Source organism: Thamnophis elegans, chromosome 17 (genome assembly GCF_009769535.1).
Source record: "Thamnophis elegans isolate rThaEle1 chromosome 17, rThaEle1.pri, whole genome shotgun sequence".
Taxonomy (NCBI): Eukaryota; Metazoa; Chordata; class Lepidosauria; order Squamata; family Colubridae; genus Thamnophis; species Thamnophis elegans.
The window spans coordinates 16565149-16587783 of NC_045557.1; the positions used below are offsets into that span (position 1 = coordinate 16565149).

General features: G+C 46.9%; 1 protein-coding gene across 1 annotated transcript in view; it reads right to left on the reverse strand.

The window, feature by feature from the left end:
* CTSF (cathepsin F) overlaps positions 1-22635 on the reverse strand; it is a 33246-nt gene that overhangs the window by 3980 nt on the left and 6631 nt on the right. Inside the window, exons 3-12 of the mRNA XM_032234163.1 lie at positions 22288-22363; positions 20988-21100; positions 18331-18406; positions 16850-16963; positions 13232-13377; positions 12255-12351; positions 10318-10398; positions 7380-7499; positions 6210-6274; positions 2663-2753 (exon numbers count right to left, since the gene is read on the reverse strand). Coding sequence (XP_032090054.1) covers positions 2663-2753; positions 6210-6274; positions 7380-7499; positions 10318-10398; positions 12255-12351; positions 13232-13377; positions 16850-16963; positions 18331-18406; positions 20988-21100; positions 22288-22363 — 979 coding nt within the window. The remainder of the gene's footprint in view (positions 1-2662; positions 2754-6209; positions 6275-7379; positions 7500-10317; positions 10399-12254; positions 12352-13231; positions 13378-16849; positions 16964-18330; positions 18407-20987; positions 21101-22287; positions 22364-22635) is intronic.

Sequence of the window (22635 nt, forward strand, 5' to 3'; positions counted from 1 at the left end):
TACATTAGGCTAGACAAGAATTTGGTGGTAAACTAGAACTATTTTGACACACAAAAAAATCGTACTCCGATGTCTCACTGATTGAGGAATGATGAAATGTTTGTTTAAAAAAAATAAATAAAACTTTTGGAAAAAAAAAAGATTAAAAAAAAAAAGAGAATCCGAAAGGGATCTTGGCTTTTAGTTCAATGAACGGATTTCCTGCTGCGTTTTACAGACAGCTGAAATGCATTCAGGGTGAAAATGGTCTCCTCCATGTATTGAATGCAGAGGCAAAAGCGATCGTGGGAGAGGAACCAGCGACGCTCACGCTCCCAAAATAAAACTCACACGTTTCAAAACAAAAAAAATTAAATCTATTCCGGGGTTCCATCTGTCGGGGGGGGGGGGAAGGAGAGGAAGGAGGGCTCGTTCTGTTTGTCCACCCTGAAATGAAACGGGGCTGCCTCTTTCGTTCAGGTCTGCCAGCTCCAAACGCGCTTGGGCAGCCCCTCCGAGCCATCGTTTCCAAAGTGATGGCCCACTTCTGCCATCTCCGGGGAAAGTCAAAACACACACGAGGAGGTTTAGGAAAAAAATCTGCATGTATAAAAATGGCTCTGTGTGTGTGTGTGTTTTCCAGCATAATATGACATGTCCTAAAAATAACTCCAATAATCTAACAGTGACACAATGAAGTATTAATATAAGGTCTGGTGATATAATGTATAAGGTTAAGAACTTACTATAATGATATTTCGCTGCTGATAAGGCAATTCTAATAGGGGAAGAAATGAAAACTGGTATATATAGGCAGGGATGCTTTGTTGAACAATGAAGGAATAAGATTTCTGTTTGAAGGTATGAAATGCAAGGTTAACAATGAATAGAAGTATACTTTCTGGGGGGAAATAATGCTAATGCTAACTGAATATATATTGTAGAATGAAAATGAGGCCTTTAGTTATATTAGATGAAATATCTGAGACGGTAAATATTATTTGAAGATGCAGAGGTTAAAACAACTGTAACCAAACGACATGCTGCATGTGATGATGGGTTTTTTTTCTTTTTTTTTCCCCTTCTTTTTTGGACTTTTTTGTCTTTTTTGGCTTCCCCCTCCTCCCCCCCCCTTTTTTAAAAAAAACCCTAGCTTATTGTGGTGCTTATTAAATATACAACAGAGAGATATGGGATGTATAAACTTAGTAGGGATGCACCTATGATCAAATGACATATTGTATGTGATGATGGGGTTCCCCCCCTTTTTTCTTCTTCTCCTTTTCCCATTGTTGTCTATGTAATAAAAAAAATAAAAAAAAAATAAAAAAAAATAACTCCAATATTTTTCGGGTGGGGAAAAATATAAACCCTCCCCTGAAAATAAGGGGGACCCAGACTGTGGGGGCGATATGCTGACTCTGTAAACCGCTTAGGAAGGGCTGAAAGCCCTATGAAGCGGTATATAAGTCTATCTGCTATTGCTAAAAAATAAGCCCCTTGGACAACCCCCCCCCCACTCCGGCCAGGCGCCACTCACTGACCATGTGGTATCCCGAAAGCAACAAGCCGTGGGAACCGGGGGGGGGGAAGGCGCTCACGCTGCTTGGTCGGTGACTGGCGTTCTGCCCAGCTGGAGAGGGGGGTTGCCGGGTGGCTGGTCTCTTGTGAGCGGGCTCCCGAAGAGCCGGGCACAGCCTCAGGGGTAAACGGCGGTGTTGTGCTATCACAACAGGGCAACACAGCAGCTATGAGGTGACCATGCTCACGAGCAGATGCCCAACCCCTAGGTCAGTGAATGGCGCCCTGCACAGCTGCAGAGTGGGGTTGCGTTGGCGGCTGTTCCGCTCCCCGCTCGCACGCCTCCCAGCCTCACCATGCCCTGGCCCAGCTCTCCCTGCAGGGCCAGGGCACCACCGCCGCTGTTGCTGCCGCCATCCCAACATGGCTTCTTTTGCGGCTTCCAAACTCCGGAGTTCAGTGCCGAGTCTTCCAGCAGTGGCCGCTCTGGGAGTGCGCTCTATGGTTCCAGCAGCCGGCCCACAACCAGTGAATGGCGCTGTGCTGTGCTGGAAAGGGGTTTGCTGGGGAGCTGCTCGTGAACGTGGTCACCTCATGACTGCTGTGTTGCGCTGCTGCAACAGCGCAACACAGTTGTTCGCCCTTGAGACTGTGCCCGGCTCTTCGGGAGCCCGATCGCAAGAGAGCAGCCGCTTGGCAATCCCCCGATAATAAGGCCCAAGCCATATTTTGGGGGTCAAAAGAAAATAAGACCCTGCCTTATTTTCAGGAAAACATGGCAACTCTGGAACGCCTCGAGCAATTTCAACCAAACAGATGACTTACTCTCTAAAAAAAACACCCCTCGGGGTATGCATTCTGTTAAGATACAGCCTGTTGTGCCTTAAAATGGCTTCTACTGTACTGCCGTAAAATGGCTTCTATTGTACAGAGCAGTGGAGTTGCCATGGTAACGGCTTCACAGTACTCCACAAGGGGGCTCCCTCTGTTAAGGGGGAGAATCCAACATTAGAAATTATGTTTGGTCCGGACGTTTTCCCCCTATAAATAAATTCCCTGGACAACGCCCGGTTATCAATTAGTCCAGGTTAAAAAAGCAGAAATCCAGACACACGCATACTGACAGCCCAGAGGAATCCCTCCAGACAAAAGAGCCACTCACGTGTGCCGTAGCCCACCAGGAGGACGGCGTGGTCGATCATCCAGGGATTACAGAGGACGAAGAAGGGGTGGGAAACGCCTTTGCGGTAGAACTGGAGAGAGAAGAAGAAAGTAAATGAAAATGTAATTATGGCAAGCAAGACCCCGGAATACAGAGTTGGAGGGGACCTTGGAGGTCTTTTACTCCAATCTCCTGGCTCAAGCAGGAGAGACTATGCCTCAGGTGTCCAACTTTGGAACTTTAAGACTGTTGGACTTCAACTCCCAGAATTCCCCAGCCAGCCTTGCAAGGCTGGCTGGGGAATTCTGGGAGTTGAAGTCCAACAGTCTTAAAGTTCCTCAAGTTAGACACCTTTACTCACCATTCCAGCCAAGTGGCTGTCCAGTCCCTTCTTTAAAATCTTCAAAGATGGAGCATGGGAGACAAGCCTGATTAATTCTTCTCGTGACCCGTCAAAACCGCGCTCGACTAAGCCGCGCCCGATTAAACCGCGTCGCTGACATCATCAACAGGGCGACAACAGCCAGCGCGGAGAAAGGAGGGCGCTTTAAATAGCGCTTTGAAAGCAAGCCGATTCAACTTAAGGTAAGGGTTAGGTTTAGGGTTAGCTTTAGGTTTAGGGTTAGGTTAAGGGTTAGGGTTAGCTTTAGGGTTAGCTTTAGGGTTAGGTTAAGGGTTAGGATTAGGTTTAGGGTTAGCTTTAGGGTTAGGTTTAGGGTTAGGTTAAGGGTTAGGGTTAGGTTTAGGGTTAGGTTTAGGGTTAGGGTTAGGTTAAGGGTTAGGGTTAGGTTTAGAGTTAGGTTAAGGGTTAGGGTTAGGGTTAGGGTTAGGTTTAGGTTTAGGGTTAGGTTAAGGGTTAGGGTTAGGGTTAGGTTTAGGGTTAGGTTAAGGGTTAGGTTTAGGATTAGGTTTAGGGGGGTTAGGTTTAGGTTTAGGGGTTAATTTTAGGTTTAGCGTTTACAGCGTGCTTCTGTCTCCGCGCTGTTGTCGCCCTGTTGATGACGTCAGCTACGCGGTTTCGTCGAGCGCGGTTTAGTCGAGCGCGGTTTTGTGGTGGAACCAATTCTTCTCACTGTCAGGAAATTTCTCCTTAGTTCTTTCTAGGTTGGATCTCTCTTTACCAAAAAAAAAACACCTTCCATCTGTTATTTCTTGTCCTGCCTTCTGGTTCCTTGGGGAATAAATGGACCCTTTCTTCTCGTGGCAGAAGAATATTGGAACATAGCTAATCCTTCTCTTTCTTAGAGTAGAAGTACCCATTCCCAACCGTTCTTCATATGCTCTGTGCTCCAGTCCCCTAACAATCTAACCATTTTCTCTGCAGACTTTCTAGGGTTTCAACAAAGGACAAAATCAGGATCCAAAAAAAAGAGCTTGAACAATGGGTCCTAGGGAACAAAATGAAATTTAATCTGGAGAAAAGTAAGGTTTTAGACATAAGCAGGAAAAACCCGCTTATGTTTATGCTTAAAAAGTTGCAGGAACTGGGCCTGGCTAGTCTAGGGAAGAGAAGGACCAGGGGAGACAGGAGAGCATCTTCCAATATTTGAGGGGCTGCCCCAGGGAGGAGGAAGGGACTCAAGCTATTCTCCAAAGCCAGAGAAGGAAGAATGGATGGAAACTGACCAAGGAGAGATTCAACCTAGAAATAAGGAGGAACTTTCCGACAGTGAGAACAATCCACCCATGGAACAGAAGTTGCCTTTGGACATTGTGGGAGCTTCATCACTTGAGACTTTCAAGATATTTGACTGCCATTTGTCAAAAATGGTGTAGGGCAGTGTTTCTCAACCTTGGCAACTTGAAGATGTCCGGGACTTCAACTCCCAGAATTCCCCAGCCAGCGAAGATGTCCCGGACTTCAGTGTTTAGGACAGTGTTTCTCAACCTTGGCCACTTGAAGATGTCTGGACTTCAACTCCCGGCTGGGGAATTCTGGGAGTTGAAATCCGGACATCTTCAAGTGGCCAAGGTTGAGAAACACTGTCCTAAACACTGAAGTCCGGGACATCTTCGCTGGCTGGGGAATTCTGGGAGTTGAAGTCCGGGACATCTTCAAGTGGCCAAGGTTGAGAAACACTGTCCTAAACACTGAAGTCCGGGACATCTTCGCTGGCTGGGGAATTCTGGGAGTTGAAGTCCGGGACATCTTCAAGTTGCCAAGGTTGAGAAACACTGGTGTAGAGTCCCCTGCTTGAGCGGGTGGTTGGACTAGATGACCTATAAAGGTCCCTTCCAACTCTGTTAATCTGTTAAACCAAAAGTATAACTATAGATTAGGCGAGACCTGGCTCACAAACAGGAACGATGAGAGGGGCCTGGGAATCTTAAGTGTAAGACAGTCCCTTAAATATGAGCCAGCCCTGTGCGGCAGCAGCCAAAAAAAGCGAATAAAATCCTTGGTTGTATAAACAGAGAGAAAATCGAGTGAAGGATTAGTAACGCTTGATAAAGCCTCAGTAAGGCCACACCTGGAATCCTGCACCCAGTTTTGGTCATCACCTTACAAAAAAAGATGTTGAGATTTTGGAAAAAGTTCAGACAAGAACAACTAGAGCCGAGGTGGTGCAGTGGTTAGGGTGCAGTACTGCAGGCCACTTCAGCTGACTGTTATCTACAGTTCGGCGGTTCTAATCTCACCGGCTCAGGGGTTGACTCAGCCTTCCATCCTTCTGAGGTGGGTGAAATGAGGACCCAGACTGTGGGGGCAATATGCTGACTCTGTAAACCGCTTAGAGAGGGCTGTAAAGCAGTATATAAGTCTAAGTGCTATTGCTAGTGTCCTTCCTTCCTTCCTTCCTTCCTTCCTTCCTTCCTTCCTTCCTTCCTTCCTTCCTCCCCAGTGGCTAGAATGCAGCATTGCAGGCTGACTCTGCCCACAGTCTGGAGTTCAATCCTGACTGGCTCAAGGTTGACTCAGCCTTCCATCCTTCCAAGGTGGGTAAAATGAGGACCCGGATTGTTGTTGGGGGCGATATGCTGACTCTGTAAACCGCTTAGAGAGGGCTGAAATCCCTATGAAGCGGTATATAAGTCTTAACTGCTATTGCTATTGTTAACTAAGATGATTAAAAGTCTGGAGACTAAAACATATGAAGAATAGTTGCAGGATTTGGGTTTGGCTAATCCAGACAAAAGAAGGACTAAGGGGGGGACATGGTAGCTGCCTTCCAATATTTGAGGGGCTGCCACAGAGAAGAGGGATGGGGTCAAGCTATTCTCCAAAGCACCCGAAGGCCGGACAAGGAACAATGGATGGAAGCTGAACAAGAAGAGATTCAACCTGGAAATAAGGAGGAGCTTTCTGACAGTGAGGACAATGAACCAGTGGAACAGCCTGCCACCAGAAATTATGGGTGCTCGAACACTGGAGTGTTTTAAGAAGAGACAGGACAGCCACTTGTCTGGAACGGCCGAGGGTCTCATGCTTGAACTAGAAGCAGTTCTGCTTGAACTAGAAGTCCTCCAAGGTCCCTTCCAACTCTATCCTGATGGATGGATGGATGGATGGATGGATGGATGGATGGATGGATTGTGCGTCTCTCACCTGCATAGCAAAGGAGTTCAGAGCAATGGAGACGGGGCCGTTCTTGGCCAGCCAAGCTGCGATATCTGTCCAAAGAGAGAGGAGCACAGGTAAGAGGGAGGGGCACCCAAGGAAGTGGGGGGGCTGCTTGAGGTCCCACCCTTCCCTCCAAAACAGAAAATCTCTCACGCATCGTTCATTTCAAGTGAAAACTCCTTACAAGTGTGGATATGACTGCACTGCAAGGGTTACTACGTACATCATCTTATACAGGTAGTCCTCGACTTACGACCAAAATTGTGAATGGAATTTATAAGTTATTGTAATAATAAGTTAAGCTTTTCCTTTTCCTTCCCTTCTCTTCCCTCCTTCCTCCTATTTTCCTTCCCTTTTTCCTTCCCTTTCCTTCTTTCCTTCCTTCCCTTTTTTCTTTCCCCCTTTCCTTCCTTCCTTCTTTCCTTTTGTCTTTCCCTTTCTGTTCTGTTTATTTATCATTTTTCTTTTACTTTACTTCCCTCCTTCCTTCTTTTTTACTTCCCTTCCCTTTTTCCTTTCCTTTCCTTTTTCCTTTCCCCCTTCCCTTCTTCCTTCCTTCTTTCCTTTTGTCTTTTCATTTCTGTTCTGTTTATTTATCATTTTTCTTTTACTTTACTTCCCTCCTTCCTTCTTTTTTACTTCCCCTTTTCCTTTCCTTTTTTATTTCCTTATTTTTCCTTTCCCCCTTCCCTTCTTCCTTCCTTCTTTCCTTTTGTCTTTTCATTTCTGTTCTGTTTATTTATCATTTTTCTTTTACTTTACTTCCCTCCTTCCTTCTTTTTTACTTCCCTTCCCTTTTTCCTTTCCTTTTTATTTCCTTCCCTTCTTTTTCCCTTCCCCCTTCTTCCTTCCTTCCTTCTTCCCTTTTGTCTTTTCCTTTCTGTTCTGTTTATTTATCATTTTTCTTTCACTTTACTTCCCTCCTTCCTTCTTTTTTACTTCCCTTTTTCCTTTCCTTTTTTATTTCCTTCCCTTCTTTTTCCCTTCCCCCTTCTCCCATCCTTCCTTCTTTCCTTTTGTCTTTTCCTTTCTGTTCTGTTTATTTATCATTTTTCTTTCACTTTACTTCCTTTTTTTAAAAAAAGCAATGTGCTGTTTTTACTCTGTAAAGAGGCCCTTTCCTAAAAGCCAGCCAAGAAAAGCCAAGGAGCCCACCGTTCTCGTCCTGGGGAAGGGCCACACTGCTGTTGATGTAAACGGCCACCTTCTCCTTGGAAAAGCCACAGTTCTGTTCGAAACCCTGGTAGCTGTAATCCCCCTCGGTCTCCAGGCCCCCTGGAGAAATGGAAGCAGAAATACCCCATCAAGGAAGGTCTCAGAAGAGGAAACGGAGGCTCCAGTCGGGAAGGCAAGAAACATCCCATCTCGAGCCATGTTGAAAAGAGAGTGGGAATTCTTCCGTGACCATCCGAAACATTTGAGCAACATCAGGTCTTGGATCCAGCTTCCAAGAATCACGCAGTTCTTATTTTTAAGCCTCAGTAGAACAAAAAGCATTAGAACAGTGTTTCTCAACCTTGGCAACTTGAAGATGTCCGGACTTCAACTCCCAGAATTCCCCAGCCAGCATTCGCCCCCCCCCCCCGCCAGGTCAATTGCAACCCGTTTATATAAAATGGTAAAAGTTCCCCCCCTACCCGCCTCGCACATCTGGGCTGGCCATTCCCGACTCTAGGGGGCGCTGCTATTTTAAGTTTATAAACAATTCAGTGTCTAGGACAGTGTTTCTCAACCTTGGCAAGTTGAAGATGTCCGGACTTCAACTCCCAGAATTCCCCAGCCAGCGAATGCTGGCTGGGGAATTCTGGGAGTTGAAGTCCGGACATCTTCAAGTTGCCAAGGTTGAGAAACACTGCACTAGAAACACAGGCAATCCTCAACTTACAACACTCCATTTAGGGACCGTTCAAAGTTACAACAGTATTGAAAAAAAAGTGACTTGTGACAGTTTTTTTACCCCGACGACCATTGCAGCATCTCCAATGCCCCATCGTCAAAGTTGCTTGGCAAACTGACTCATACTTATGACCATCGCTGCGTCCTGACGTCACATGATCCCCTTTTTGAGACCTTTTGACAAGCAAAACCAACGAGGAAGCTGGAGTCACTTCACAACTTTGTTTCTAACTTATCAACTGCAGTGATTCACTCGGCAGGTTGTAAAAAAGGGGTGAAACTCACTTAACAGACGTCTCGCTGAACAACAGAAATGTTGGGCTCGATTGTGTTTGTAAAATGAGGACCACCTGTACTTATCCTTACAGGCAAAGGTTTCCCTTCTCACCTATGTGCCAGTCATTCCCAACTCTAGGGGGCGCTGCTCATCTCTGTTTCTAAGCCGAAGAGCCAGCACTGTCCGAAGACGTCTCCGTGGTCATGTGGACGGCATGACTCAACGCCAAAGGCACATGGAACGCTGTTCCCTTCCCACCAAACGTGGTGCCTATTTTTCTACTTGCATTTTTTTACCTGCTTTCGAACTGCTTGGTTGGCAAAAACTGAGCCAAGTCACGGGAGCTCACTCCGTTACGCGGCGCCGGGATTCGAACTGCCAACCTTTCTGATCAACAAGCTCAGCGTCTTAGGCACTGAGCTACCGGATCCCTCTTTATTCTGACCCACCATTTTTTAGCCCCACATGATGCCCCAAAGGACAAAGCAGACTTTTACTCGAAAAAACTGGGAAGCTTCACGATGGCCTCAAATTCTCTGGTCCAGGACTGCTCGCTCAGCAAAACCCCCACACAAAGGAACGGTTTGTTTCACTGAGTTGCTCTCAGCTGCACAGAAATCCTGGCCTCGTTTTCTGCTTAAAATGTCCCGTTCTGAAGGGAAGACCAATTTAGCCTCTTCCTCCTACTCTTCTTCTACTCCTCAAAACCTCCCTCCCTCCCAGCACTGATGATGGGAGACAGTTAGTGAAATGTCTGCAAGAAAACCACCAAGCTCAGAGAGCACCTTTTCCTCCTCCCTTCTGGCACTGATGATATTACCTAGTTGGGTACTGAAACATCTGGAAGAAAACCAGCCAGCTCAGAGAGCACCAAGGACCCCACAGTCCTTTTCTTCCTCCTCCTCCTCCTCCTGTCTGTCTGTCTGTCTGTCTCTCTCTCTCTCCAACCCCCCCCTCTAGTTCAGATAATATTACTTAGTTGGGTCATGAAATATCTACAAGAAAGCGACCAATCTCAGAGAGCACCAAAGACTCCGTAGTCGTCCTCCTCTTCCTCCTCCTCCTCCTCCTCCTCTTCTTCTTCTTTCTCTCCTCCTCCTCTCCTCCTCCTCTTCTTTTTCTTCTTCTTCCTCCTCCTCCTCTTCCTCCTCCTCCTCCTCCTCTTCTTCTTCTTCTTTCTCTCCTCCTCCTCTCCTCCTCCTCTTCTTTTTCTTCTTCTTCCTCCTTTTCTCCTCCTCTTCTTCTTCTTCCTCCTCCTCTTCTTCTTTCTCTCCTCCTCCTCTCCTCCTCTTCTTCCCCTCCTCCTGTTCTTCTTCTTTCTCTCCTCCTCTCCTCCTCCTCCTCTTCTTCTTCCTCCTCCTCCTCTTCCTTCTCCTCCTCTTCTTCTTCTTCTTTCTCTCCTCCTCCTCTCCTCCTCCTCTTCTTCCCCTCCTCCTCTTCCTCCTCCTCCTCCTGTTCTTCTTCTTCTTTCTCTCCTCCTCCTCCTCCTCCCTCTCCCCCTCTTCTAAAATCCCACTCCCTTCCATCACTGATAATACCCAGTTGAGCAATGAAACATCTGGAAGAAAATCACCCAGCTCAGAGAGCACCAAGGACCCCACAGACCTTTTCCTCCTCCTCCTCCTCCTCCTCCTCCTCCTCCTCCTCCTCCTCCTCCTCCTCCTCCTCCTCCTCCTCCTTTCTCTCTCTCTCTCTCTCCACCGCCCCGTCCTCCCACGCCTTCTAGTTCTGATAATATGACCTAGTTGGGTCATGAAATATCTGCAAGAAAGCAACCAAGCTCAGAGAACACCAAGGACCTCACAGTCCTTTTCTTCTTCCTCCTCCTCCTCCCTTCTGATGGCATTACTTAGTTGGGTAGTGAAACGTCTGCCAGAAAGCCACCCAGCTCAGAGACCACCAAGGACCCCACCGACTTACCCAGCGTCTCAATGGCCTCGTAGGCGTTAGAAGGCAGGCCGCCTCCACAGGCATGGTCTTTGAGGTCACAGTCCACCAGCTCTGTAGTGGGAGAAGGTTGGATGCAGGTCACTGGGGGTGAAGGCAGGCACATGGGCCACCTCCTCCGAGGCAATGGCTCCGACTCTCAGCCACTTGGGTGGACGGAGATGGCTCAGCTGGCTGGGGAATGCTGGGAGTTGAAGTCCACCCGTCTTAAAGTTGCTACGGTTCAGGGACCCTGCTGGGGAGGCAGCTACATCCAACGTGGCCTTTCCCATAAGGCAGTGGTTCCCAAACTTGGCAACTTTAAGACTTGTGGACTTCAACTCCCAGAATTCTCTGCAGAGCTGGCTGGAGAATTCTGGGAGTTGAAGTCCACAAGTCTTAAAGTTGCCAAGTTTGGGAACCACTGCCATAAGGGCTGGATTTCTAGACCTTGGGGGCTCTAAGCTATGGGGAGCCGCAATGGGCGTGCCTACCATGTGCTCAAGGAGCATAAGGCCATAGAGCTTCTGAACATGTCAAGAAGGGTGGGCTTTATTGACCTTCGTTTGTTAATGATGATCAGCAGGGATGAGGTCCAACAAGGTGCAATAGAGAAGGGACCGACTTAAGAGCTGGAAACCCAGATTTGAGTCAGAGCCCCAGTCCAGATGTTTCCTAGGGGACTCTGGGCCCATCAGGCTCCAAGGGGGTCCAGTGTGGAGGGGGGCCGGCTTCAGAGCAGGGTAGAAATTCAACTTCCAGGCCTCCTTACATTCAGAAGATACTTGGGGGACCTCAGATGGTCCTCAGGCTGAAGCCAACTGAGCCCTTCTCTTCTTGCCTCTGGCCCTGAGACCTTCTTAAGGTCCTCCACGTAAGACCAACATGAATAACAGCAACGTTTGTCAGCAGCAACAGCGTGACCCAAAAGGGTTGCCCAGTCTTCACAACCCCTGTTGACCAACGGTCGCTCAGGACACAGAGCTTCCTCCTGGCTTCGGTGAGCATTACCAGTCGAGGTGAGAAACAGCCACAAAGCATGGCATGGAGGTGTTGCAGCCCGCCAGATTCAGGACAGTGGGGAGGTTGGGGGGGAGGAAGAGCCGAGGTGGCGCAGTGGTTAGGGGTGCAGTTCTGCAGGCCACTTCAGCTGATTGTTATCTGCAGTTCAGCGGTTCTAATCTCACCGGCTCAAGGTTGACTCAGCCTTCCATCCTTCCGAGGTGGGTGAAATGAGGACCCGACTGTGGGGGGCGATATGCTGACTCTGTAAACCGCTTAGAGAGGGCTGAAAGCCCTATGAAGCGGTATATAAGTCTAACTGCTATTGCTATTGCTAACCTGGGCCAGTCCTAGAGTCTGGGGAAGGCTCTGAGGAGGGCTCTGTGTCAGAGGCAGAGAGGGGGGCCAGGGCCGTCTGACGGTTATCAGCTGCCTTCGGAGTCGGACATCAATGGGGCAGAAGAACAGCTGGAGCCTGTTCCCAGTGTGCGCCTGCGCAGAGCTGCCAGACGAAGGGAACAGCTAAAGAACAGGGGTCAACTTGGGAGGAAGGCCACAGGGGGACGATGAATGGCCTCTCCCAGAGGGAATAAAAGAGGAGCAAAAGGGGAGTGGAGAGGAGACCATTAGTTCACTTAATTGGTTGGTGACTCTCCGAGACTCCTGCCAAATTTTGCAGATATCAGCCTGGCAGCTCTCCAAGCCAGATAAGGTCTGTGACTGTAAATCCTCCCTCGAGAGACTTTTCGGGATGTGAATGAGCAGAATTCCCAGTGAATTAATAAAAGGTTTTTTGTTTTTTAATCAGAGCCAGGAGTTGGCTTCAGGCTCTTGGGAAGCCTCGGTCGGAACAGGGGTTGGGTCCATGTTTCCCAACAGGACAACCCTCTTCCCCCTCAGGCAGATTGGGACCCCAACCCTTTAGTTACCTTGTTCAGAGAGGGAGAGCAAGGTTCCCTTGTGAAGGTACCACTGTCCTTCTATATTGCCTGTTACGGAGAAGGCCCAGCAGGAGCCGCACTCGCCCTGCGGAGAGAAGAAGAGACGACGGAAAGAGCATCAGAAAAGCTCCATCCAAGCTTCAGGACAATGCTTCTAACCCTTGGCCACTTGAAGATGGTGGACTTCAACTCCCAGAATTCCCCAGTATTATACAATGAATCCCCCCGCCTCAGGCTTCCATGTAGACCAGTGTTTCTCAACCTTGGCCACTTGAAGATGTCCGGACTTCAACTTCCAGAATTCCCCAGCCAGCGAAGGTAAAGGTTCCCTCCCCTCCCCGCACATCTGGGCTGGTCATTCCCGACTCTAGGGGGCGCTGCTATTTTAAGTGTATAAACAATTCAGTGTCTAGGACAGTGTTTCTCAACCTTGGCCACTTGAACATGTCCGGACTTCAACTCCCAGAATTCCCCAGCCAGCATTCGCTTGAGGTTGAGAAACACTGATGTAGACGGTATTAAAAAGTTCTTTTTGTTATGGGAATCATCTGACGGCTTCCGCACACCTTTTGATCTGACCTTGAAAGGTTTCCAGAGTCTCACAGAGTCTCTCATGGAACTGCAGAAGTTTTATTTCTTGACACTAGAAGCTTGGCCTCTGGAGGAACATCTGGGCTTCAACTCCCAGAATTCCCCAGCCAGCAAAGCCAGGGAAGTTTGAAGCCCACCCATCTTGAAGTTGCTATAAGGTTCAGAAATGCTGTCCCTAGCTTAATTCAGGGAGGATCAAGCTGTGCTGGTTGGGGAATTCTGAGAGTTGAAGTCCACAGGGAAGTTGCCAAGGTTGGAGACCCCTGCCCTAGATCTCTTGATAAGGCCCTAATGACCCAGCAGAACGACCACAGCGCCACCCAGGCCCCCCATCTCAGAATCCATCTAAGGGGACTTAACCTAGGAAGACCCACCTGGTTTTTGACCTCTGTGACAGCCCCGTGGTCCCGCCAGTCCCATTCCTCGGGGAACGAACCGTTCGGGATGGAGGCCACTTTCATTGGCCGGCCAGGCAGCTTCGCCAGGAGTGGATTCAGGTACATGAAACGGAACTCTTCCTCTGGAAGGAGAGGAGCAGATCGTGAGTGGCAACTCCTGCCCCAAACCTCGTTCTCCATTTACACACAGAAGATAGGGTCGTAGGGTCGGAAGGGATCTTGGAGGTCTTCTAGTCCAACCCCCTGCTCAAGCTGGAGACCGTACCATCCATGGCTGTCCAGTCTTGAAAACCTCCACTGATGGAGCTCTTATAACTCCAGGAAGCTATTGCACTCACCTACCCATTGTCTCTCTCATCTATCACGTCTGACAGACAGAGGAAAGACAGAGGGAGACAGATGAAGTAATGATGGATGGATAGACAGACAATCGGTCCATCCATCCATCACCCATCAGTCAGTCAGTCAGTCAGTCTGCCTGCCTGCCTGCCTATCAATCATCTATCTATCATCTATCTATCTATCTATCTATCTATCTATCTATCTATCTATCTATCTATCTATCATCTATCTATTTATCTATCTATTTATCTATCTATATCTATATTTATATCTATATCTATCCATATCTCTGTATTTATCTGTCTGTCTGTGTCTATCTATCTATCTGTCTGTCTCTCTCTCTCTCTGTATCTATCTATCTATCTATCTATCTATCTATCTATCTATCTATCTATCTATCTATATCTCCGTATCTATCTGTCTGTATGTCTGGGTCTATCTATCTATCCCCCTCCCTCTCTCTGTATCTGTCTGTCTGTCTGTCTGTCTGTCTGTCTGTCTGTCTGTCTATCTATCTATCTATCTATCTATCTATCTATCTATCTATCTATCTGTATCTATCTATCTATCTATATGTCTGTCTGTCTATCTGTCTGTCTGTGCCTGTCTGTCTATCTCTCTCTCTCTATCTATCTATCTATCTATATCTGTCTCTATCATCTATCTATCTATCTATCTATCTATCTATCTATCTATCTATCTATCTATCTATCTATCTATCTATCTATCTATCTATATCTCTATCTATCATCTATCATCTATCTATCAATCAATCTATCTATCTATCTATCTATCTATCTATCTATCTATCTATCTATCTATCTATCTATCATCTATCTATCTATCATGGCTCTGTGTGTGTGTGTGTGTGTGTGTTTCAGCATAATTCTGCAATGCCTTGAGCAATTTCAACCAAACTTGGTAGACAGATGACTTATTCTCTGGAAACAAATACTGTGGGGTATAATAATTTGCAAAAAACATTCTTTCCAAATCAGACAATGTGATCGTCTGGATTTGTTTTCTCATTTTCTCTCTCATAGTTGAGGTCTGCCTATGATGTCAATTACAGGCCTCTCTCATCTTTTTAAGTGGGAGAACTTGCACAATTGGTGGCTGACTAAATCCTTTTTTGCCCCACTGTATCTACAATTAAGGAACCACACAAAGCCACAACTAAACACAGGTCTTGATAGACAGGACTAAAGTGAGGACGACACCATCATTAAACTTTCCCCTCTTACTGGGATTATTACAACAATTTTTATCACAGGTATTCCTTCGTCTACCACCACAATTGAGCCCCAAATTTATCTTGCAAAGTGAGAAGTTTGTTAAATGGGTTTTGTCCCACTTTACGTCTTTTCCTCCCCAGTTGTTAAGCGAATCACTGCAATTGCTAGTGGCACAGTCATTAAGAGCTTTCTCGTTGACTTTGCTTGTTGACGGGGACATTGCAACCGTCGTAAATATGAGTCCGTTGCCAAGCATCCGAAGGCAAATCGCTTGACCGTGGGAATGCTGCAAAAGTCATCAGTGTGAAAAACGGTCATCAGTCACATTGACAGTGCTGTTGTAACTTCGAATGGTCCCTAAGTGAACGGCTGTAAGTCGAGGACTAGCCGTATTCTGTGGCTCTGCAAGTACACACAAGAGCTTGTGCACCAGAGAAAAATTCCTCGTGAGTCTAATCAAATATTCCATTCTGTTTTCTTCTGTTATTTCCATTTCGGTTCTATTTGGATATCTCACCTGCAGGCAGCCTGGAAGTTTTTTAAAAGTGCTGAATAAAAGAGAAACAGGCCCAAACTATGCTCAAAAACAGGAACTGGGACCTGGAGTCCTAGTGGAGAATGACTTAAACATGAGCCAGCCGTGTGTGGCAGCAGCCGATAAACCTAACACAATCCTAGGTTGTATAAACAGAGGCATAGAATCAAGTGAGGTCCTAATACCACTCTATAAAGCCTTAGTAAGGCCACACCTGGAATCCTGCATCCAGTTTTGGTCACCACGCTACAAAAAAGAGGTTGGGACTTTGGAAACAGTTCAGAGAAGAGCAACCAAGACAGTGTTTCTCAACCTTGGCAACTTGAAGATGTCCGGGACTTCAACTCCCAGAATTCCCCAGCCAGCAAATGTTGCCAAGGTTGAGAAACACTGTCCTAGACACTGAATTGTTTATACACTTAAAATAGCTTAAAGTTGCCAAGGTTGAGAAACACTGAACTAAGAGGATCAAAAGCCTGGAGTGAGGACAATTAACCAGTGGAACAGCTTGCCACAAGAAACGATACAATTAAGATCAAGGGAGGTCCTAATACCACTCTATAAAGCCTTAGTAAGGCCACACCTGGAATCCTGCACCCAGTTTTGGTCACCACCATTCTACAAAAAAGAGGTTGAGACTTTGGAAGAAGTTCAAACAAGAACAACTAAGATGATTAAAAGTCTGGAGACTAAACCACATGAAGAACGGCTGCAGGATTTGGGTCTGGCTAGTTTAAGGAGAAGAAGGACTAGGGGAGACATGATAGCAGCCTCCCAGTATTTGAGGGGCTGCCACCAAGAAGAAGGGGTCAAATTATTTCCCAAAGCCCCTGAAGGGCAGTTCAAGAAACAATGGATGGAAACTCATCAAGGAGAGAAGCGACCGGGAATTAAGGAGAAATTTCCTAACAGTGAGGACAATTAACCAGTGGAACAGCTTGCCACAAGAAATGATACAATTAAGATCAAGTGAGGTCCTAATATCACTCTATAAAGCTTTAGTAAGGCCACATCTGGAATCCTGCATCCAGTTTTGATCACCACGCTCCAAAAAAGAGGTTGGGACTTTGGAAAAAGTTCAGAGAAGAGCAACCAAGAGGATCAAAGGCCTAGAGATTAAACCATATGAAGAATGGAGGCAGGATTGACGGAGTGAGGACAATTAACCATTGGAACAGCTTGCCACCAGAAATCGTGGGTGTTCCACCACTGGATATTTAAAGAAGAGATTAGACAATCACTTATTTGAAATCGCATAGGTTCTTCTGCTTGAGCAAGGGGCTGGACTAGAAGACCTCCAAGGTCCCTTCCAGCTCATTCATTCGATTCTATGTTACGTCCACAACGTATACCTTTTCCTGGCTGTTTTGACTGAGAAAATGCTGCGGAATGCATTTGGATCCCAGTGCGAAACATCCACTTTGCCAACAACTTTTGGCGACCCAGGAAAGAAACCGGAAACCAAACTTCTCACCTCCCTACCTGTCAGGTCGCTAAATTTGGTGACTCCGTATTCTGCGGTGCCCTGATCCACTTCCTGATAGAGACGGGCCTTCTCCAGGTTCTCGGCAAATATGCGGAAGCGCCTTTGGGTCTCTGAAACAAAGCAGCCCATGGAGACAGCCCCCAATTAGAATTAGGACTAGGCCAGGGGTCTGCAACCATGGCAACTTGAAGACTCGTGGACTTCAACCCCCAGAATTCCACAGCCATCTGGCTGTGGAATTCTGGGAGTTGAAGTCCACGGGTCTTCAAGTTGCCATGGTTGCAGACCAGCTTTGCTGGCTGAGGAATTCTGGGAGTTGAAGTCCGTGAGTCTTCAAGTTGCTACCTGATCTATCTATCATCTATCTATCTATCTATCTATCTATCTATCTATCTATCTATCTATCTATCTATCTCTATCTATCTATCTATCTATCTATCTATCTATCTATCTATCTATCTATCATCCATCTATCTATCTCTATCTATCTATCTATCTATCTATCTATCTATCTATCTATCTATCTATCTATCTATCTATCTATCTATCTATCTATCTATCATCTATCTATCTATCTATATCTATATCTATCTATCATCTATCTATCTATCTATATCTATATCTATCTATCTATCTATCTATCTATCTATCTATCTATCTATCATCTATCTATCCTGTTTCCTCAAAAATAAGATCTCCCCGGATAATAAGCCCAATTGAGCTTTTGAGCCCATGCACTAAAATAAGTCCCTCCCCAATAGTAAGCCCTTCCTGAAAATAAGGCCAAGTGCTTATTTCGGGGATCAAAAGAAAAGACCATGTCTTATTTTCGGGGAAAACATGGTACCTACCTATCATCTTTCTTTCACTTTCTTTATTTATATTGTCTGCCTCTTCCTTCTTTCCTTCCTTTCTTTCATTTTTCTTTCACTTTATCATGTATATTGCCTGTCTGTCTTTATATCTCTTTCTTTCATCACTATTTCTTTCTTTTACTTTATCTATCATCTATCTATCACCTATCTTTTTCTTTCTATTTTTTTCTTCAACCTTTCTTTCTTTCCTTCCTTCCTCTTTATCATCTAGCTATATTCTGTCTCTTTTTCTTTCTTTCTTTTCTTTCTTTCTTTCTTTCTTTCTTTCTTTTTCTTTCCTTCCTTCCTTTCTCCCCTCCTTCCTTCCACTTTCTTTATCATCAAGCTATTGTCTGTCTGTCTGTCTGTCTGTCTGTCTCCATCCATCCTTCCATCCATCCATCCATCCATCCATCCATCCATCCATCCATCTGGTTTTATGCTATCCATCTCGCTGATTTAGAGATTCTGGGCATCTTACAATGTGATTGGAGTTCTGTTTTGAAACTTGTGGCCTCTGGGCGATGCCTGCACTGTCCCCGTGAAATTGCCTGCTGCCCCCCTCCCCGCAACTGCAAAGGGGTAAGAGGCCCCCTCCCCAACGTGGCCCCTTCCGCAGTCACCTCCTTCGTCCAGGTAGCTCTTCTTGTAGGTGCTGAGAAAGTCCTTGAAGAGGGAGACCAGGTGAGCGGAGGCGTTCTGTGGAAGGAAGAGACCCCCCCAGGGTGAGAATCGGAGACACAGAGGACCCCCACCACTGACCGGATCATGGCCCTGGCCTTACCCCAGCTGTGGCAGGCCAGTCCTGGGCAGAAACTTAAGGGGAACACAGGCAGCCAAAGACTGAAAGCAAGTAGCCATTTTTGGCCTGGGGTGCGTAAAGGGGGGGGCGCTGTGATGCCACCGGAGGGCATGGGACTTTGGGACCCTCAAGAAGAGGTTGGCAGACAAGCTGGGCCCCTCCCTGGTTTGCCCTTAGATGCCTTTCATGGAAGAAAGGGGCCTGCGCTGGGAAGTAAGTAAGATCTTTATTACGGTCAAAGACCAGCAATATACATTTGTCTTTACACTATATTAAAAATACTAACATTGAAATATAATTAAAAAGTATTGACATTAAAAGTGGATAATAACATAATGGTCCAAAGATTGTCAGAGGTATGTCCAGATAATTGGTACAAGATGGTACTATACTTCTGTAGCCAATTTTTTCTTTATGGACATTGCAGCAGCACAGAACTTTGCCACTGCAGACGTGGTAACCTGGTTAGTGTCCTGGAGGAGGAAGGCTAGATAAAAATGGTCTGCCCTCCCTGGCAATCTCTCTAATAAGGGGAGAATATGTGCAGACCTACAAGCTCTGTATAGCTCCCAGTGTAATAGAACATGTGAATTATCTTCCACTTCTCCTTTACCACATATACAAACGCGTTCGGCTATAGGTGTTCTCTTATACCTGCCCTGGAGGAGTGCTGAAGGAAGAAGGTTAAATCTGGCTCTGAAGAAAGCTATTCTTTGTTTTGGGGAGATCAGGTCATTTAGATATCTTGCCGATTCCCACACTCCCTGTTTGATTCTGTCCCTACTGTGGAGAGGCAACCTATTTAGTTCTTCTTGGAACTCCATGTCCCTCATTCTATTCATTACTACTTGCTTTGCTTGATCAAAGCCTGGGGACATTAGGAATACCAGTGAGAGCCCATGAGAGCCCAGCTTGTGATCAATTGCCTGTTTCCAGGGGGAAGGGAAATAGTCAGTCAACACTAGTGGGGACAGTCCCTCTGGAAAGAAATGCATTTTAAGCCAATGAATGACCATCATCTTCCAGGCTCTTACCTGAATTTGAGGCATGCCTGTCTCAATTCTTAACTGGGCATTTGGGGTTCCATTGGGTGCAGCTAAGAGGGCTCACAGGAATTTAGTTTGTGTGGTTTCTAACAAGTCTTTGCAAGGATTCCTGTTTGTGCCCCGTAAAGAATTTGCGCCAATGTTTTGGCCTCAAAAAGTTTTAAGGCAGCAGGTACTAACTGACCTCCACCTGTATAAAAGAAGTGTTTGATTGCGTTTGAGGACCTGTTGGCTGCTTGCAATGTATGATCCAGGTGTGCCTTCCATGTCCCTAGCGAGTGGAAAACCACCCCAAGGTATCTAAATGTTCTAACCTGTTCTAAACTATATCCTTCTATTTGCCAGGAATATTGGCGTGGTCTTTTAGCAAAAACTAAAATTTTTGATTTATCGAAGTTAAGGACCAGCTTGTTTTGCCTGCAATAGCCGAGTGTTGCCCTAATTGCTCTCTTCAGTCCTATGGGGGTTTGTGAAATGATAGCGGTGTCATCAGAGGAAGGAACCTTTGGGGTTTAAACGCTGAAAATTTAAAAATTCTCCTCTCGTCCCCCAAAGCAGCAAGAACTGCAGCCTTGACAATTTGGGGGGGGGGGGGGGACACAAATGGGATGTGGAGGAAATGAATTCCTTGCAAAGGAGGGTCTGCTACGCCAGACAACACCCCCCCTCTCAGTCTCCTCTGCAAAGGAAGAAATTCAGCCGAAGAAAGGACAACATAGCCCATGAGCCCCTTCCAGTCATCAGTAGACAGTCTCCTCCGTTTTTTGGGGAGCCGAAGGGAGGAAGGGAGTCGAGCCCCCTCGTCCTCAGAAGCCAGTCTGGCCAGCCATGCTGATGCAGGTGGTTCTCCACTTACGACCGTTCGTTTTACGACAGTTCAAAGTTACAACAGGAAAAAGTGACTTGTGACCCATCCTCAAAAGTTACGACCGTTGTACCACCCTGTGATTAATATGGGCAAGATTTGGATGCCGGTAAACTACATTTACGAGGGTGGCAGAATCTCGTGGTCACATGGTCCCAATGTGTGATCTTCCCAGACAGATTCCGACCATCACAATGAATGAGGGAAGCACGGTTCACTTAATGACCATGCAATTTGTTTAACGAATGCATGATGCATTTAATCACCATCATCTCCTTTTAATGACCCCAAAATCCCTGGCATTGGGGTGGAGTCTGGGCAACTGAATGGAGCTAGCAGAGTGTTTTACTGGCCAGACGCCTTTCCCTGTTGCCAATACAGAGTTTTGTTCAGCATTATATATTCTCATTGTGCCCAGAGAGAGGCATGATTCATTTAATGCCGCTTTTTAAAAAAGGCAATAAAATCAGGTCTCGTGATGCCTTGCTTAACAATGCCCTAAGGACGTTCCGGCTGTGGTCGTAAATCGAGGACTAGTGTATTCCCCTGGGGAAAAGCATCGCCCACCTGGAGAGACTCCATCTGCCTCAAGGGCTCCCCAGCTGCGCCCACAAAAGGGCCGGTCAGAGGAAACGTCTCCCACGGACCCAGCGTGGCCGCCTGGATTTCAGCCAATGGTTCTGTTCAGAAAAACGGAGGGGGAGACGAGAAATATTACGACGGCCACAACAGGAAACTTTGGCTGTAATTCTCTTTTGGCCCAAACAGCCCCCCCCCCAAGATCAAAGCGGGACCCTTCGGCCCACAGCTGTTACAGACGGGGCTGGGGGTGTTGTTTCACCCTTGATAACTTTGGGAACTACAACTCCCAGAATCCCTCAGCCAGGCATGCAGGATTCTGGGAGTTGAAGTCCACGGATCTTAAAGTGGCCAAGCTTGGATACCCCTCCCCCTCAGCTTTAGAGCAAATCCTCCTGACCCCCTACCAGAGGCCCAGTGGAAGAGGGGGGAGTCCTCGACATACAACCATTCGCTTAGTGACCGAAGTTACAACCGCACTGAAAAAAACAACATTACCTCATATACTTAAAGACTTACGAGTCCTCAAGCTGTGACCACAGCAGAGTCCCAAATTGCCATTGCTGAGTGAGACTATGGTTCGGTGAATTTTGCCCCATATTACGACTATGTCGCCATGTTGTTAAGTGAATCACTGCAGTTTGTTCAGCCAGTAACCAGTTGCTAAGTGAATCGTTGCAGTTTGTTAGGTTATTAATACAGTCGTTAAGTGAGTCCGTGCAGTTTCTGAGGTTAATAACACGGGCTGTTAAGTGGATCTGACTTCCGTGTCGACTTTGCTTGTCGGAAGGTCGTAAAAGGGAATCACGTGACTCCAAGTCACTGCGACCGTCATAAATATGAAACGGTTGCCAAGCGTGTCCACAGGGATATTGCAACGGTCATAAGTGTGGAAAATGGCCCCCTTTTTTTTTTTTAAATGCTGTTGTAACTTTAAACGGTCACTAAACGCTTGCCAGTCAAGGATGAAACCAAAGGGGCAGGAATTCTCTGGGCCCGAAGGCCAACTCTCCACCCTTATTATTGTGGGGCTTAGCACAACACACAACGTGATTCGCAGCTGAGTCGCAATGGCTTGTTTAGCAAGCCATGGTTTAAAAGCAACCCAGTTTAGTGCAGGATCCCAACTTCTCTCTCACACGCGACGCTCCGAATTCCTTCGGGCTCCTTTCCACTTTCCCGCTTCCTCTCCCAGCCCGGATCTGCGCAACCGCCAGGGGAAATCTGCTGAGCCTGGCAGAGGCCTGGCGCCCGGTGGGTGCTGCAGGCAGCCTGAGAGCGGACTTACCGGTGGGATGGCAGTCTTGCTTAAGGAGGTTCTTGCTGCTCGCCCAAGGCTGGCTCCAAACCTCAAAGTGGCAGGACTGGGTGGTGAGAAGATCCCGGAGTCAGGAAGGAAGGGAGACGGGGCGGAATTGGAAATCGGAGTTACTAACAGTCCAAATCGGGGTTGCTCAACTTCATCAGAGTCACCCAGAAAAGCCTTGACGCAGCAGAGACATCGTGGGAACTCTCTCTCCCTCTCTCCCTCTCTCCATCCTGACTCCCTGGGTATTGGGAAACTGGCTGCTAGTCTGGGAGGAGGAGTCAAGCAGGGCGCTAGCTCAGCATCCTTCCGCAGCTGGAACTTCTCTGA